The sequence below is a fragment of the Balaenoptera musculus genome, chromosome 16 (assembly GCF_009873245.2).
Source record: "Balaenoptera musculus isolate JJ_BM4_2016_0621 chromosome 16, mBalMus1.pri.v3, whole genome shotgun sequence".
NCBI classification, from domain to species: Eukaryota; Metazoa; Chordata; class Mammalia; order Artiodactyla; family Balaenopteridae; genus Balaenoptera; species Balaenoptera musculus.
This window is the reverse complement of record NC_045800.1, coordinates 60,231,194-60,245,178: the sequence shown is the minus strand read 5'-3', so window position 1 is coordinate 60,245,178 and position 13,985 is coordinate 60,231,194. Positions and strand designations below refer to the sequence as shown.

The following is a 13,985-nucleotide window of genomic DNA, read 5'->3' as shown; positions in this document are numbered from 1 at the left end:
GGTTTCCCAGATTTATATTTTCTTTAACAAATTTCTCTAGGCTTTGTTTACTTTATTTACAAATTAAAACTTTTCCTCTTCAGAAATAGTTTAATATTAAAAGTAGTATAACATTAATGCAGTTTCATGAGAAAATATATAAATGATTTTGTAGATAGCATAAAGAAGAAGTAATTCATAGTCTGAAGGATAGCATGAAGAAATATTTAGAGGCTTAAGCAACATAAGTCTTTATAATATATTGCAGGAAAAAAATAAACAGCAGGTAGTTCTTTATCATTAAATGTCAGCATGATTTAGAGGTATATCACTGCTACAGCTAAGAAATGGTTAATCATAATCAGGTATATAAAACCATTTAGATAGTATGTATCTAAATTATCTTTCCATAATTTGCTCACCTACGATTGATTTGTTAGCCACGCTTGTTTGATTTGATTTTTGTGACCTTTTTTTAAGGATTAGCATAATCTGAATGGAAAGTATCTGAATTGGGCCATGTTAGTTAACCTCTCTAAGGCTTAGGTTCCTCGTGTATAAAATGTGGATAGGGAATCCAGGCACAGCTTAGTTTGGTGCCTCTGAATCAGATTCTCTTACAAGGCTGTAATCAGGATGTCAGCCAGGGCTGTAGTCATATCTCTGCTTGGGAAGTATTCACTACCAAGCTCACTCACATGGCTATTAGCAAGCCCTAGATCCTCTCTGGTTGTTAGTCATGGGCCGCTCCATAGGAGTCCTCACAACATGACAGCTTATTTCCCCTAGAGCAAGAGCTGAGAGAGAGCGTGTGAGCAAGAGGATGGACAAACAAGACATCCCATCACTTTTGTCAGATATTTGTTAGAAGCAAGTCACTAGGTCCAGCCCGCATTCAAAGGGGAGGGCATTTTACAAGAATTTGAACATCACCAGTTAAGGATCAATGTAGTAGGCAACCAATTCAGAGGCTTCTCTACTACACATATGATCCACAGATAGGACAAATCATTGAATGTACTCTGGATGCTCTGAAATTCATTTGTTTAAATTATCCTAAGATCTTACCAAGAGCTTGAATTCAATAGGCAAAATGATTTTACAGTTCACATTAAATATTTTATTTATTCCTAGCAACAATCTAGTACGTTTTGTTGACCTCAGATGTGTTGATATAAACTGATATATTGAGTGACTTGCTCAAGATTACATATCAAATGAGCTGTAAAACAACAACCTTAGTGTAGGTCTTCTGATTCTAAGCCCTGTACTCTTTCCATTTGGCTGTAACTGCCCCCTGAAGCAAAAAAGGGAGAAGACCCAACTTAGGACCAAAGAAAGGTAACTTGTGACTATCCACCGAAAGCAGCCCATCCATTCAAAACAAACTATTCTGTTACCCCAATGCAAAAAGGAAGCATCTTGCATTTAAAGCCCTTCGAAAAAGGCATTATACATCTAAATGTATATACAAATTTAAGAATTTTATTTATATAGAGAGATTTTTATACATAGATTTATACAGAGAAAGGCAGACATAGATAACATTCCATCTTAGACTCTCATGTACACCACACCATTAGGATTTACAGTATTGTTTCAAATATTATCAAGTCAAAGTCTAATACTATTGTAAGGTCTACAACAGCTGTAGCACTGATATACCTCTAGCATAATAGTGTCTGTTAGCCTAAAACTATCCCTGCTGGGTAAATTCTATTTGGATGGAGAGATGAACAAACAAAACAGCAGAACTGTTTTGGTGGCTCGGTTCTCCCTTGGCTTCTCCTAAAGCCCTGGACTCCTATGACTTGAGTGAAGACCATGGGAACTCCAGTGAACTTTCTGCTTCCTGTTTGCATTGGGGTAACAGAATAGTTTGTTTTGAATGGATGGGCTGCTTTCGGTGGATAGTCACAAGTTACCTTTCTTTGGTCCTAAGTTGGGTCTTCTCCCTTTTTTGCTTCAGTCCATGAAGTTTCAGCCTACACCCAAGACCCCTCATGTCCACTATCAGAAAGTAGAGTGGTAACGTAAGCAAGCAGATAATAGCTCTAACTGGGTTCAGTGCCTTGAAGTGTAGAGCAGGAAGTGGGAGAGCAAGGGTTATGAGCTATGGTAGTGGTGGTAGTTAGTAGTTATACCCTTCAGATCACCCTGGAGAAAAGAGAGGTAATTTTTTTTAAGGCATTTGCTAAATTCTTAAAATAACTTTGTAGTATGGTTAGTAGGAACATCTTTCTTTACAGGAGCAAAAGAATAGTTCCTACAGCTAATAAGCGAATTTGGCAAAGTGTCAGGATATAAGGCCAATACACAGAAATCATTTGTATTTCTATATAACTAGTAAGAAATAATTGGAATTAGAATAACAATATGGACTAGTTATGGTTTTAGTTTGTGATTACAGATAATTCTCTATAAAATAAAATCAGGGTATTATCAGACAAAATGCAGAGAAAACAGTTTTCTTCTCAATTGAATATAAAGGAAATTGTTGTCTTTCATACACACAGACACACACTTGAGTTTTTCCTTCCTTTCCTGTATAATCTGAGGATTGTGCTTTTTGGTAGTGGTTTGCTAATCCCTTTAAATAACTCGTAATGTAAGTATTCCATAGTTTTCATTAACCGCGAATTTCAGCTTTTTTTTAAACCTCTACTCAAAAAACCATACTTGGTTGTTGTTTCATCCTTTTAGCCTGGTTGGTGAAGCAGCAAGCCTAATGCAAATCCTAAATAGCGTGGTGTAGATGAGAGCCTAAGACTTTAATTATGTGTCATTTTATTCACAACACTCAATTCCAGGAAGGAAAAAATGGCTTTGTTGTTGTAAAAGACATATTATGTGAGTATCATTCATTGTAAACCAAAAATGATACTGTATTATAGCATAGACAACAATGGGAACTGATTTTGAAAATGTGACCTGTATGAGAAACTGAATAATAGTGAAAGTTATCAAAATGGAAAGAAGTGTTAATGTGAAATCCAGCCTTCTCAGAAATACTCTTTCCTGGCCTTTTGCTTTTGTTGCTTGTCATGCATGAATGAAAGTGCTGCACTCTCAGGGGAGCAGGAAAGCCTCTGTGTCGGTTGTTTATTTCCTTAATCCCTCCTCCTTTGTGATTTTTGATGTCAGATCTAAAATGGAAAGCCTGTAAATATAATGATTATCACATGGATAATCACCTGCATTAGGAACCGCTCTGCTTCTCTATTCTAACCCTAGCTGTTCTCCACATGTCACATTCACTCTGTGGTTGGATTTTAACTTGACTGCTTCATTAGATTTGTGAAACTCAGTACGTGGCGCCCTGGGGCAGCACAGATGGGGACTTGCTTGTTTTCTTTTCTCACTTTTACTGCGAAGGCACGCTAAAAAGTCCTTTTCAATTTAGTGTGATCAGTTCACTTGGAATTACCCTTGATATTTGGAACCTGCCTTACTATTCTGCCTACCATTTATGCCCCTTTTTTCTTCCCTGATTTCTGACCTAATGCCTTTTCCTTCTGTCCCTCCATGCAGTGAATCTGAAGACGAAAATTCTGCTTAAAATTCTTACTGGGTCAAACTGTTCCCCTGTGTTGTTTTATTTGTTTTGCTGAGAGGGAAAAATAAATGTTGTTCCATCATTGTATCTACAAACACCTTCAGATCAGAGGTTAGCTGTGGGAAAGTCTGCAGTGATGTGAGCCAGCTGCCTTCTCTAATGGAGTGACTGGGGGCACCAGCCCAAGATCAAAAGAAGGTGGGAGGAAGTCAGGAGATAAGATCTTTTTAAGCCATAGAACAAGTGCTTAGCTTTTCAGTGATAGGGCACAGCTCTGCAAACCTGTGTGAGGGGGCGCTAAGATAGAAAATTGAGTTGACTTTTCTTCAGCATGTCCTTCCTCAGTCAGAAATATGTTGGTGCTTGGAATAGTTTACAGATGTGGAAGTGTCCTAGGGCCCAGTTTCCTTAAAGAATAATGATCTGACATTTATAAATGTGCCTTCTTGCAATTAGTCAGTTCTACTATACCGTAACAGATCACAGCCGATAGCTTCTTACATTTGTGGGAGCAGAACTGGACATTAAAAAGGTAACTTAACTACTGTATGTGAATTTTAAGTTTTTACGTCTTAGTGCAACTTCAGTCATACAGATTCTTCATATTAACTTTGTCTTATAGTCCTCTAGGTTTCTTTTGTGCCGCTGATAAAGTTCCATGTAAATAAGTAGTTCTCGCAGGGTTTCTTAGTTGTCTTTTCCATATAAGAATTAGCTTGGTTAGTTCTTGAGTTGGACAGCTTGGAAAAGTTCTACGTTGATATCTTTTGAACTTTATCCTTTTCCTTGACATCCAGGCTAGCAAATGTTATTGACTGTGTGGTATACAAGATTCTAGTGTAAGTAAATTGTCAGAGAGGCCAGCCTTGCTTGCAACAATTGTCAAGATCATAATTCCATTTTTTTAAAAATCTATATCAAGTAAGGTTAACTCAATCAGCCTTATGCTTCTGTAGTCAACAGCCTAAGGAGTTGTACTTTCAGCTTATCACTTTCTATTAACTTCAGTGTTCAGCTGTAATGGTCTATTTCGACCTTTTCAAACCCTCAAAGTGGTTCTTTAAATTTATATGCTATTAGTATATTGGACCATAAGTGCATACATACTTTTCTTCCCTGTGTTTTCCTTAACATGTAGATAGTACCCAGATTTGTGCTGGAGACATTAACTGTAGTTTCTGCCTTACATGGTTTGGTGCAGCAGTCGTTTTAGTTGGATCTGCTCACTACTCAGGCTCACATCCCATCCTTCTATTAATATCTCTTGGCAAAGATAATTTTGGAGGAATGTAAGTTAAGATGTAGAGGCTCTTGACAGTTGTCTGCAGTTTTTTTTTTTTTTTTCCATTTTCAAGGGGGAAGTGGAATGGAAAAGTAATATTGCCTCCATTTTCTGTATCAGTATAAAATGAAAAGATATATGCAAAGCAGTGAAGAAAGGGAAAGGATTTGGTTACACAGATGTGTTCTTTGTCATTTGATAACCTATTATAAGGGCATTAGAGTATATAATAAGGTTCATCAGATTGTGCCCTTAAGATATATTTAATATCCATAAAAACATTGTTTTAACATTTTTAACTGTATTTTTAAAATGATGTTCAACTTCTGTTACCCTGTCATCTTATATCAAAGAGAAATGGGGGGTGGGGACTTTTTATTACAAAAATTTTCAAACAGGCCAAAAAAATAGTAATACTGAATACATCTAGATTCAGTCATTAACATTTTACCATTTTTGCTTCACTTTATTTTTTTTAAGTTTTCTAAAATAAATTACATATAGCATGCCATTTTATCCCAGAATACTTCAGGATACACCTCTAAAAATCTAGAACATTTTCCTTATCAAATCGATAATTCTTAATATTATCTAATTCCCATTTCATAACCAAATTTCTCCACTTGTCCCAAAATGTATTTTATAGCTGGTTTCTTCAAAACAGTTTCCAATTAAAATCTGTATATTGCTTCTGGTCATTTTTCCCCTCCCCACTTTATCATAACATTGACTTATTGAAGAGACCAAGCTACTTGTCCTGTATAATGTCCTGCATTATGGATTTGTTCATATGCTTTCTCAGTGTATCATTTAACTTGTTCTCCTATCCTCTATATTTCCTGTAGACTGCAAGTTATTGAATAAAATTTTTATTAATTCATGTTAAAAACTTTATAGCTGATGCTGTGTACCTTATACTGCATCATAACAGAAGACACGCTATTTTTGGTGATCCCATTATTAATGATAAGTGATAGGATCGATCACTGGGTTAAAGTGATGACAGCTTGATCCTTCCATTATAAAGTTATACTTTGCTCCCTGTGACCAGCATGTGATCTTTGATACTTTGATTCCATGAAATACCCAGTTCCCCATCATCCTTTCACCTAATGAATTTAATATCCATTGATGATCCTTGCCTGAATAAATTTCATCAGGGATTGCAAAGTGGTGGGTTTTCTGAATCTATACATTTTTTAGCAGACGTTTTTCTCTACAGAAGAGTTTTCTGAAAGGTATTGTTTTAATTAAAAACATAACCATCAGCATCTTCCTTAGGTTTCAAATGATTTTCTTTGCTGGGGTCAAAACACCTGAACTCACAGTGACAGCTACAGTAAAAACATGTACTATATCTTATTTCAACTTGTGAAGTGTGTTGACATTATGCTGCCTTTTTTTTTATGCCAAGGTAAAAAGAAATCTTTTTTTTTTTTTTTTGGTGTAAGAATAAAAATTGAACTATGTGGATATATTGAGATAATTGTGTAAAAAGAAGACTGAATGAGTTTCAAAATGGATTATTTCTTCATTACCTAGCACTTTATAATTAACTGTTCTTTTTTTTTTTATTTCAGGAAGCTGCCACTTTTGCTAGAGAGCAAGGCTTTGAGGTGAGTTAACCCACAATTGTACACTAAACAGATCCTAAAGGTTTCTTCTAGCTGATAATGAAGTTCTTTTGGACAGTGATTGATGTGCTATTATACTCTCAGAGCCTCGCAGCAGTTGCCATGGAAACTTGGCAGTCGTCATGGTTTCTTTGTTCTGCCAGCACAGTGTTATGACGCACTCTGCTAGGTCTGCACCCAACATCGCCTACAGATGTTATTTATTGAATTTTGAAAAGCCTCTTGGGAAGCCAAGAGGTTGGGCACGGTTTCAAGCTGCCTCTGCAGATATGGGGCCTGTCAGTTTGTTCAGTTAAAAAGCTACCTCATTAGCTGCATTACATTTCATAAGGATTCACTGCTAAAGCAGTGGTGGAGCAAGACTAAATAGTGAAATATAATGTCATTTAAATAATTTCAACCCTACCACATGTAGATTATCATTATGTAAATTAATTTCCAAAAGTTGTACTTAACAGTTGTTAGGAACTGATTATTTTAAATACTGCTCATGTAAACTTCCTGTTTGAATCTCTTTTTTTCTTCTCTTTTTCTTCTTTTTTTTTGATAGCATAAAACATATACATTTTCTGAAACAAAATATTGATACTTGCTTTACTTTCCAGATAATTGATTCTGTTTTCCTCATAAAAATATTATCTTGTCAAGATTCCAAACTCCATGTGGTTGTTGTTGGCAAAATTAAGATGATAGACAAGACTATGTTTTTACCTACGTAATATCTACCTTCCAGTCTATCGTTAGGAAACACTGACTAATCTCAGCGCAGGTTAATTGACAGAGAATTCACTGAGTTTGTGAGTTTTATGACTATCATATTTATTTAGCTAGAACTACATAGAATACTGTGTTCTATACAGCAACTTGGAATGTTTCATGGTAGTAATTTTTTAACATTTAATCTGACTAGAGCTGGAACATACAGAAACTCTCTCCTTATTTGCATACTCAGTATTGTCTACCATCTACAGAAGCTGTGAGCATTGATTGGATATATTAGTAAGCTCACTTTGAACTCTTTAGAGAAAGGTGTTGTATGAAATTGTGATGGAAATGTTATTTAAATGTACTAAAGACAGATTCATTATCAAGCAACAAAGTGATACATGTGTATGTTATCCATGTCATAGGACTTGACAACCAGGCATAGGGCTTCCTTTTCTTGGAGGAAGATAGTGAGCATGTGGTATAAGTATTCTACTCGCAAGATCTTATGAAAAAAACTGTATCAGGGTATGAAACTCTGCCTCATAATGCTCAATTAATGGCAACTTTGATAGTTTCTTGGGAGTTTGCTTTTTTTTGTTTTAACATATTCTCATGAATATGGGGTTGAGTCACATGAAGAAGAAGGAATAAAGATTTCCAAGTAATTTTTGTCTAATTTAAGTTTCACTTTGTCATTTCCCAAACTGGCAATTGATATACAGGGCTAAGTGTAATGAAGGGAATATTCAATTTAAAAGTCAAATGTTTTGATCATGAGACTATACGTAAACGTTTTCAGTCATGTTTTAGTTTCACTGATGTGAAATTTCAGTATTAACAATTAATACTCTCTGTTGTTACATCAAAATTCTCCAAAGATAAAAGCCTGCAGAGTATAAATTTGTGTCCTGTTTTCTATGCTAACATTTAAAAATGTATTTTGGTTCTAGAAAATAACCAATTTTGTAGATGCTTAGAAATATAACATGTTGTATAACAAATGATCATGATTCAGTAGTATCTTGATAGTAATTTTTAATAGTTTATTAAACCTTACTAATTCATAGTTTTATTGCCCCCTTGAGCTACATGCTTTGTATATGCCTGGTTTAAATACAGTCTTAGCAACCAACTACTTTTTCTATTTTCTACTAACCAGCACCATATTAACCTTTCCGTTAGTTCTTACTCATTGATTCTAGAGTTGTTTCTTTTTACCATAAATCTGCCATAAATGATTACAGCATATAAACGAAGTGATGATGATTATAGTAGGATACCTTATTACCTCCTGACATAGCAAAATGACTCAGTTGTTGATTTGACAATGATGTGTTAGATTGGTTAAAGCACACAGTGTCTTGACGTGTCCCTTCATGGGTTCCCTAAAATATTATATGCATCGCAGAATCTGTAAGAGCCATGAGTAGAATACCCTGAAGTAAGTATTGTTAATAAAATATAATCCATGTATGGAATGCTATCTGGAGAAACTGAATGATTTTAAAATGTCATGAAAGTTTCCTTAGTCCATTAGATAGGAATATGAAAGCATAGGTTTGAAACTTGGTATTTTTAAAGACTCAAACAAGAATAAATCACTTAACAGTTTAATGTCTATGGAAATGTGTCAGTGCTCTCAAGTCTAGTGTGACAAACTAGACAAAATCTGTGTCTTATTCTTCCCAACTTTAATTTTACCTCTTAATTTGGGGCATGAATGAGAGGAGAGAAATGAAAAAATTAAAAAAGAAAGGAAAGGTGGGCATTTTTTTCTTCCCACAAATCCACTGTCCTACCCTCATTTTCTATTATAAATCCCAGTCAGTTCCCAAAGCCACTGAGTGTTGCCACTAGTGATCTGTCTGCTAAGAGACCAATCTAAATGCCTCTAAAAATAACCAGTGTTTATTCATCAGGAAATATCCTCAGCAGCATTGTTTATGATATTCTGATTAGCTCCTCTGCAAATTTTAGATAATCTTTCTTTAAGAAAAAAATCTTTAATCTTTAAAACGAATTGGGCAATTTTCAGTAAGAAGAGGCAGCTTAGGAGGGCACTGGAGAATGAGATAAAAACTGGAGCTGGGCAGAGCACAAAGCAGAAGAGAGAAGATTTTTTTATATATATATAGGTTGATGGAAAATTGCATAGTGCCCTGATTTAAATGACAGACCTGCTAAGAATTTAAAATGACAATTCTTGGGGTAAAAAGTTTCGTGAGGCCTTTTATTATTTTGGAAAATCGGTTCAGACTGCAGTGTGTTTTTAAATCAACCTTATCTTGAACTGAACTGATTAAAGGTTTGTATTTTTAGAACCTAAATAAAAATAAGGTACTTAGTAACATGTTTCATTATGAAACCTTTTTAAAGCAGTATTGAAAATTGATTTAAAGTGAAGGACATACCTCCAAAACCTAAATAAAAATATTTTTTATATTTTCATTCTCAGTGAAATAGAGTATATGCCAAATGATGACGAGAACTTATACCTTTTCTATTGGATCAGTTATTCAGTTTTACTCCAAGCAACAAATTTTACTTTTCTACTTTAGATCTCTAAAATACAATACTTCTAACCATAGAGGAAATAAAGCAATCTTTTAACATTTTCCTACTTTCCCTACAGCCCTTGACTCTACCCAGAGGCTTCCAGGCTTGTAGTCTTTCTCTGACCAGTGACAACTCTATCATCTTATACCACTGAGAGAGGAAAGTATTGAATTGTGCTATCCAATACGCATCTACTAGCCACGTGTGGCTATTTAAATTAAAATTAAATAAAATTTAAAATTCAGTTCCTCAGTCTCTTGGCACATTTGAAGTGCATGCATATGTAGATAGGGACTACCATATTGGACAGAGCAGATATAAACATATACATCATGACAGAAAGTTCCACTGATCAGCACTGGATAGCAAGTCCAGAGAGTTTCAGGAGGTATTGATTCCCAAAGAATTCTCCAAGATTTTTCTAAGGTTCCTGTGTTCCTTACAAATACAAAGAATGCAGTGAATGATCACCAAGAGTTTCTGGAAATAAGACACTAAGTCAGGTCATGCTGGCCAAGAGAGTACAATGCTGCTTCCCTAGGTGACTGAGTCCCAAATGACAACAGTTTTAAAACACTAGATTAACAGAAAGAGATACGATAGTCTTCAAATTCTCTTCATTTAATCACTTACTCATTCAACAAATATTTGCTGAGCACTAACTTTCTGCCTAACACTTTGAAAACTTGAAAAATACAAATATCTAGCTATGACAGAAAAAAGCAAAACAAATAAACAATAGGGAAACAAATTTCAAACAGAGGGAACAAGAGTACACAGGCCCTCAGACACGAAAGAGCATAATATACTGTGTACTCCAGGAACTGACAGGAGGCCAGTGTGACTGGAACGGAGTGAGTGAGGAGGAAGTAGTATGAGACAGGACGGAGGCTGACACATCATATGAACCCCATAATTATTATAGGAGTTCCTATTTCGGAAACAAAGCAGAATACGCTGTGGTTAAGTGAGGCAATGTATGCGGACACCACAATTGGTATTCTACAAGAGTAGGTAGATTGTGACAGTATTGTTTAACATTTGTATCATCAGCTTGTTAAAAATGGAATGAAGAGAATATATTCTGTTTTGTTTTGTTTTTTTTTAGTTTTGGCTGTGTTGGGTCTTTGTTGCTGCGCACAGGCTTTGTCTAGTTGCAGAAGGCAGGGGCTACTCTTCGTTGTGGTGTGCAGGTTTCTCATTGCGGTGGCTTCTCTTGTGGCGGAGCATGGGCTCTAGGCGTGAGGGCTTCAGTAGCTGTGGCTCATGGGCTCTAGAGTGCAGGCTCAGTAGTTGTGGCGCATGGGCTTAGTAGCTCCGCAACCTGTGGGATCTTCCCAGACCAGGGCTCAAACCCGTGTCCCCTGCATTGGCAGGCAGATTCTTAACCACTGCACCACCAGGGAAGTCCCGAGAATATATTCTTTAATTTGGAAAACAATGCTAAATTTAAGGTGTGTGATCACCAGTGACAATAAAAGCATAATTTAACATTTATGAAATGATTCACAGTTTATAAAACCTTTTCTAACATATCATCGATACATTTAATATTCATACAAACCTGGTGGGTCGGGTAGGTAGGGCATGTATTGCCATATCAGTTGAACAGAAAAAATAAGCTGCATGACTTGTTCAAGGTCATGTAGGTAACAGACAATAGAGCCAGAATCAGAGCTCAGCTCTCTGAGTCTGGTACTCTTTACTATATAAACTACACTTCTTTCCTTCTCACATTCTAACATACTGGAGGAGGAAATTAGATTTCCAATGACCTTGGAAAATGAGAAATAGCTGGACATTCAGAAGATGAAATTCACTAGGGTAAAATACAAGCCAGAATAATTAAGAAAAAATATCATATTTAAATGCAAGATCAGCAATGACTTGTGAATGTGGCATAAAATGATTTAGGATAAAGATGCTCTAGTTTTTTGGTTACAACAACAGAAGGCACATTGCCAGAATTCATAGAAGCAGTATAATCTGTGGATAACATGGAAGAGTATAATCCCTGGAGTTAGACTTTGTGGGTGCTAGTCCTGACTCCACCTCTTAGTATGTTTATGACCTTAGGAAGTTACTTAATCTCTCTGTGACTCAATTTCCTCATCTATAAAATGGGGATATAGTAATAGTGCCTATTGCCTAGAGCGGTTAAGATTTAATGAGTACTTTAGATCTACATACATGGCTCTTGGTTTCTACATCTATGAAATAGGGATATAGTAATAATACCTACTGCCTAGAGTGGTTAAGATTTAATGAGTACTTCAGAGTGCTCATAGCTATTTATACATGGCTCATAGCTAAATTGTGTGAGCTTACTTCTACTTCTCCTTCCTTTTTTCTCTTTGTCCTCCCTTATTAGATACCATAATTGAATTCTCGATACTCAAAACTCTTGAGGCCCTTTCTGGAGACTTTGAGGCAACTTAGGATTTGACAATTTTGGAAAGTATTAAAATGACAGTAAATAGAGGAAATAAATTAATATTTATTAAGTACTTGGCATATGCTAAATATTGCATTAAGCTCTTTCACTTACCTAATCTTCTTTCATCCTCACAAAAAACCATTTTTAACTTTTTATTTTGAAACAATTTTAGATTTAGAACATTTGCAAAAATAGTACAGAGAATTTCCAGATACCTTCACTCAGCTTCCCCTAATGTTAACATCTTACATAACCAGGATGTAATAATCAAAGTCAGGAAATTAACATTTGTACAGTGTCAGTAACTGAACTACAGAATTTATTCTGATTTTACCAGTTTCCTCTAATTTCCTTTTTCTGTTCCACAATCTAATCCAAGGTTACACGTTGCATTTATTTGTCATATTGTCTTAGTCTCTTCCTATCAGACAGTTTCTCACTTGTTCCTTGTTCATGAACTTGATACTTTTGAAGAGTACCTGTCAGTCATTTTGTAGAATGTCCCTCAATTTAGGTTTGTCTGATGGTTTCTCATAATTAAATTGAGGTCATGCATTTTTGGCAGAAATACCACAGAGATCACCCTTCTCAGTGCATCACATCAGGGATGTACATGATAGCCCAGTGTCTTACTGTCTGCCAAGTTAACTTTGATCACTGGGTTAAGGTGGTACTTATCCTCTGTGAAGTTACTGTTTTCCCACTGTAGTTAATAAATATCTTGGGGGCAATATTTTGAGACTGTGCAAATATCCTATTTTACCCACTAATTTTAGCATCGCTAAATTTGATCACTGGGGTTTGTGATGTCTGTCAACTTTCTCCACTGTAACATTTCTGTTTTTCCTTTTGTAATGAATAAGTATCTTAGGAGGAGATACTATGAGCCTATGCAAATATCCTGATTCTCTTTAGACTTTTGCCCACTGATTTTAGCATACTTCACTCCCAACATCTTTTAACACAAATATTATTGTCTTAGTTTTGTAGGGAGGTTTATTTACCTGCTTGAGAGGTTTATTTACCTCCTTGAGGTCACACAAATAGTAAATCCAGCTGTGTCATACTCCCTTGTAATTTCATCATTCTGTTAAGATATGTTAACCCAGGTATATGGGAGAAGAATCTACCAGGGGATAGGGGAGGAGAGGCTACAGAACTCGAAATATATATATTGTTGGGAAGACAAAATTGAGATTTTAAGAAAAGTTTTTATACTAGATGGGAATCAGCTGTTGAGGGCGAAGCAATGACTCCTCAAAGCACAGTGAGAAATTTAGATTTGGTGCACACTGACAGTGCTCCAAGAGGGACAAAGGGGTTTTGCACGAACTGTGGATATCGATACAAATATCAACAGAAAATATAGCTTAACCTTTCTGTAAAGATTTATCTTTTGTATTTGAAAAGTTTGTTTCCATCTTGAATTGCCATTTTTATAAGATTTAATCTGAGACATTAAAAAAAATATTTCTTTGATTAGGATACCAAAACTACCACAAAAAATATATCTTCTCACAGGGTTGGTATAAGACAACCGAATCTCACTCTTAATTTATTCCTTATACCACCTAAAGAAGGACCTCTACTTAGAAAACATCCAGTACATGCATAAGATTCCGCTCCCAAGATGGTAAAGTGAATCTTTCTGGAGTTTGCCTCTTACCTTTACTTAAGATGAACTGTGCTCAATCATAAGCAAAAATCCTACAGCAGTAAAATACGTGTTTGATAAGGAGACTGAGAGAATATATGTAATTTTTTTAATGTATACATTTATTTGGGAGAGTAAAGACATTATTATTATAAGACATTGGGAATAACTAATAATAA

General features: G+C 35.5%; 1 protein-coding gene across 4 annotated transcripts in view; it reads left to right on the top strand.

The window, feature by feature from the left end:
• ADK (adenosine kinase) overlaps positions 1 to 13,985 on the top strand; it is a 493,701-nt gene that overhangs the window by 402,559 nt on the left and 77,157 nt on the right. For all 4 annotated transcript variants that reach the window (XM_036827944.1, XM_036827943.1, XM_036827946.1 and 1 more), the window contains one exon: positions 6,398 to 6,433. In XM_036827944.1, the coding sequence (XP_036683839.1) occupies positions 6,398 to 6,433 (36 nt within the window). The remainder of the gene's footprint in view (positions 1 to 6,397; positions 6,434 to 13,985) is intronic.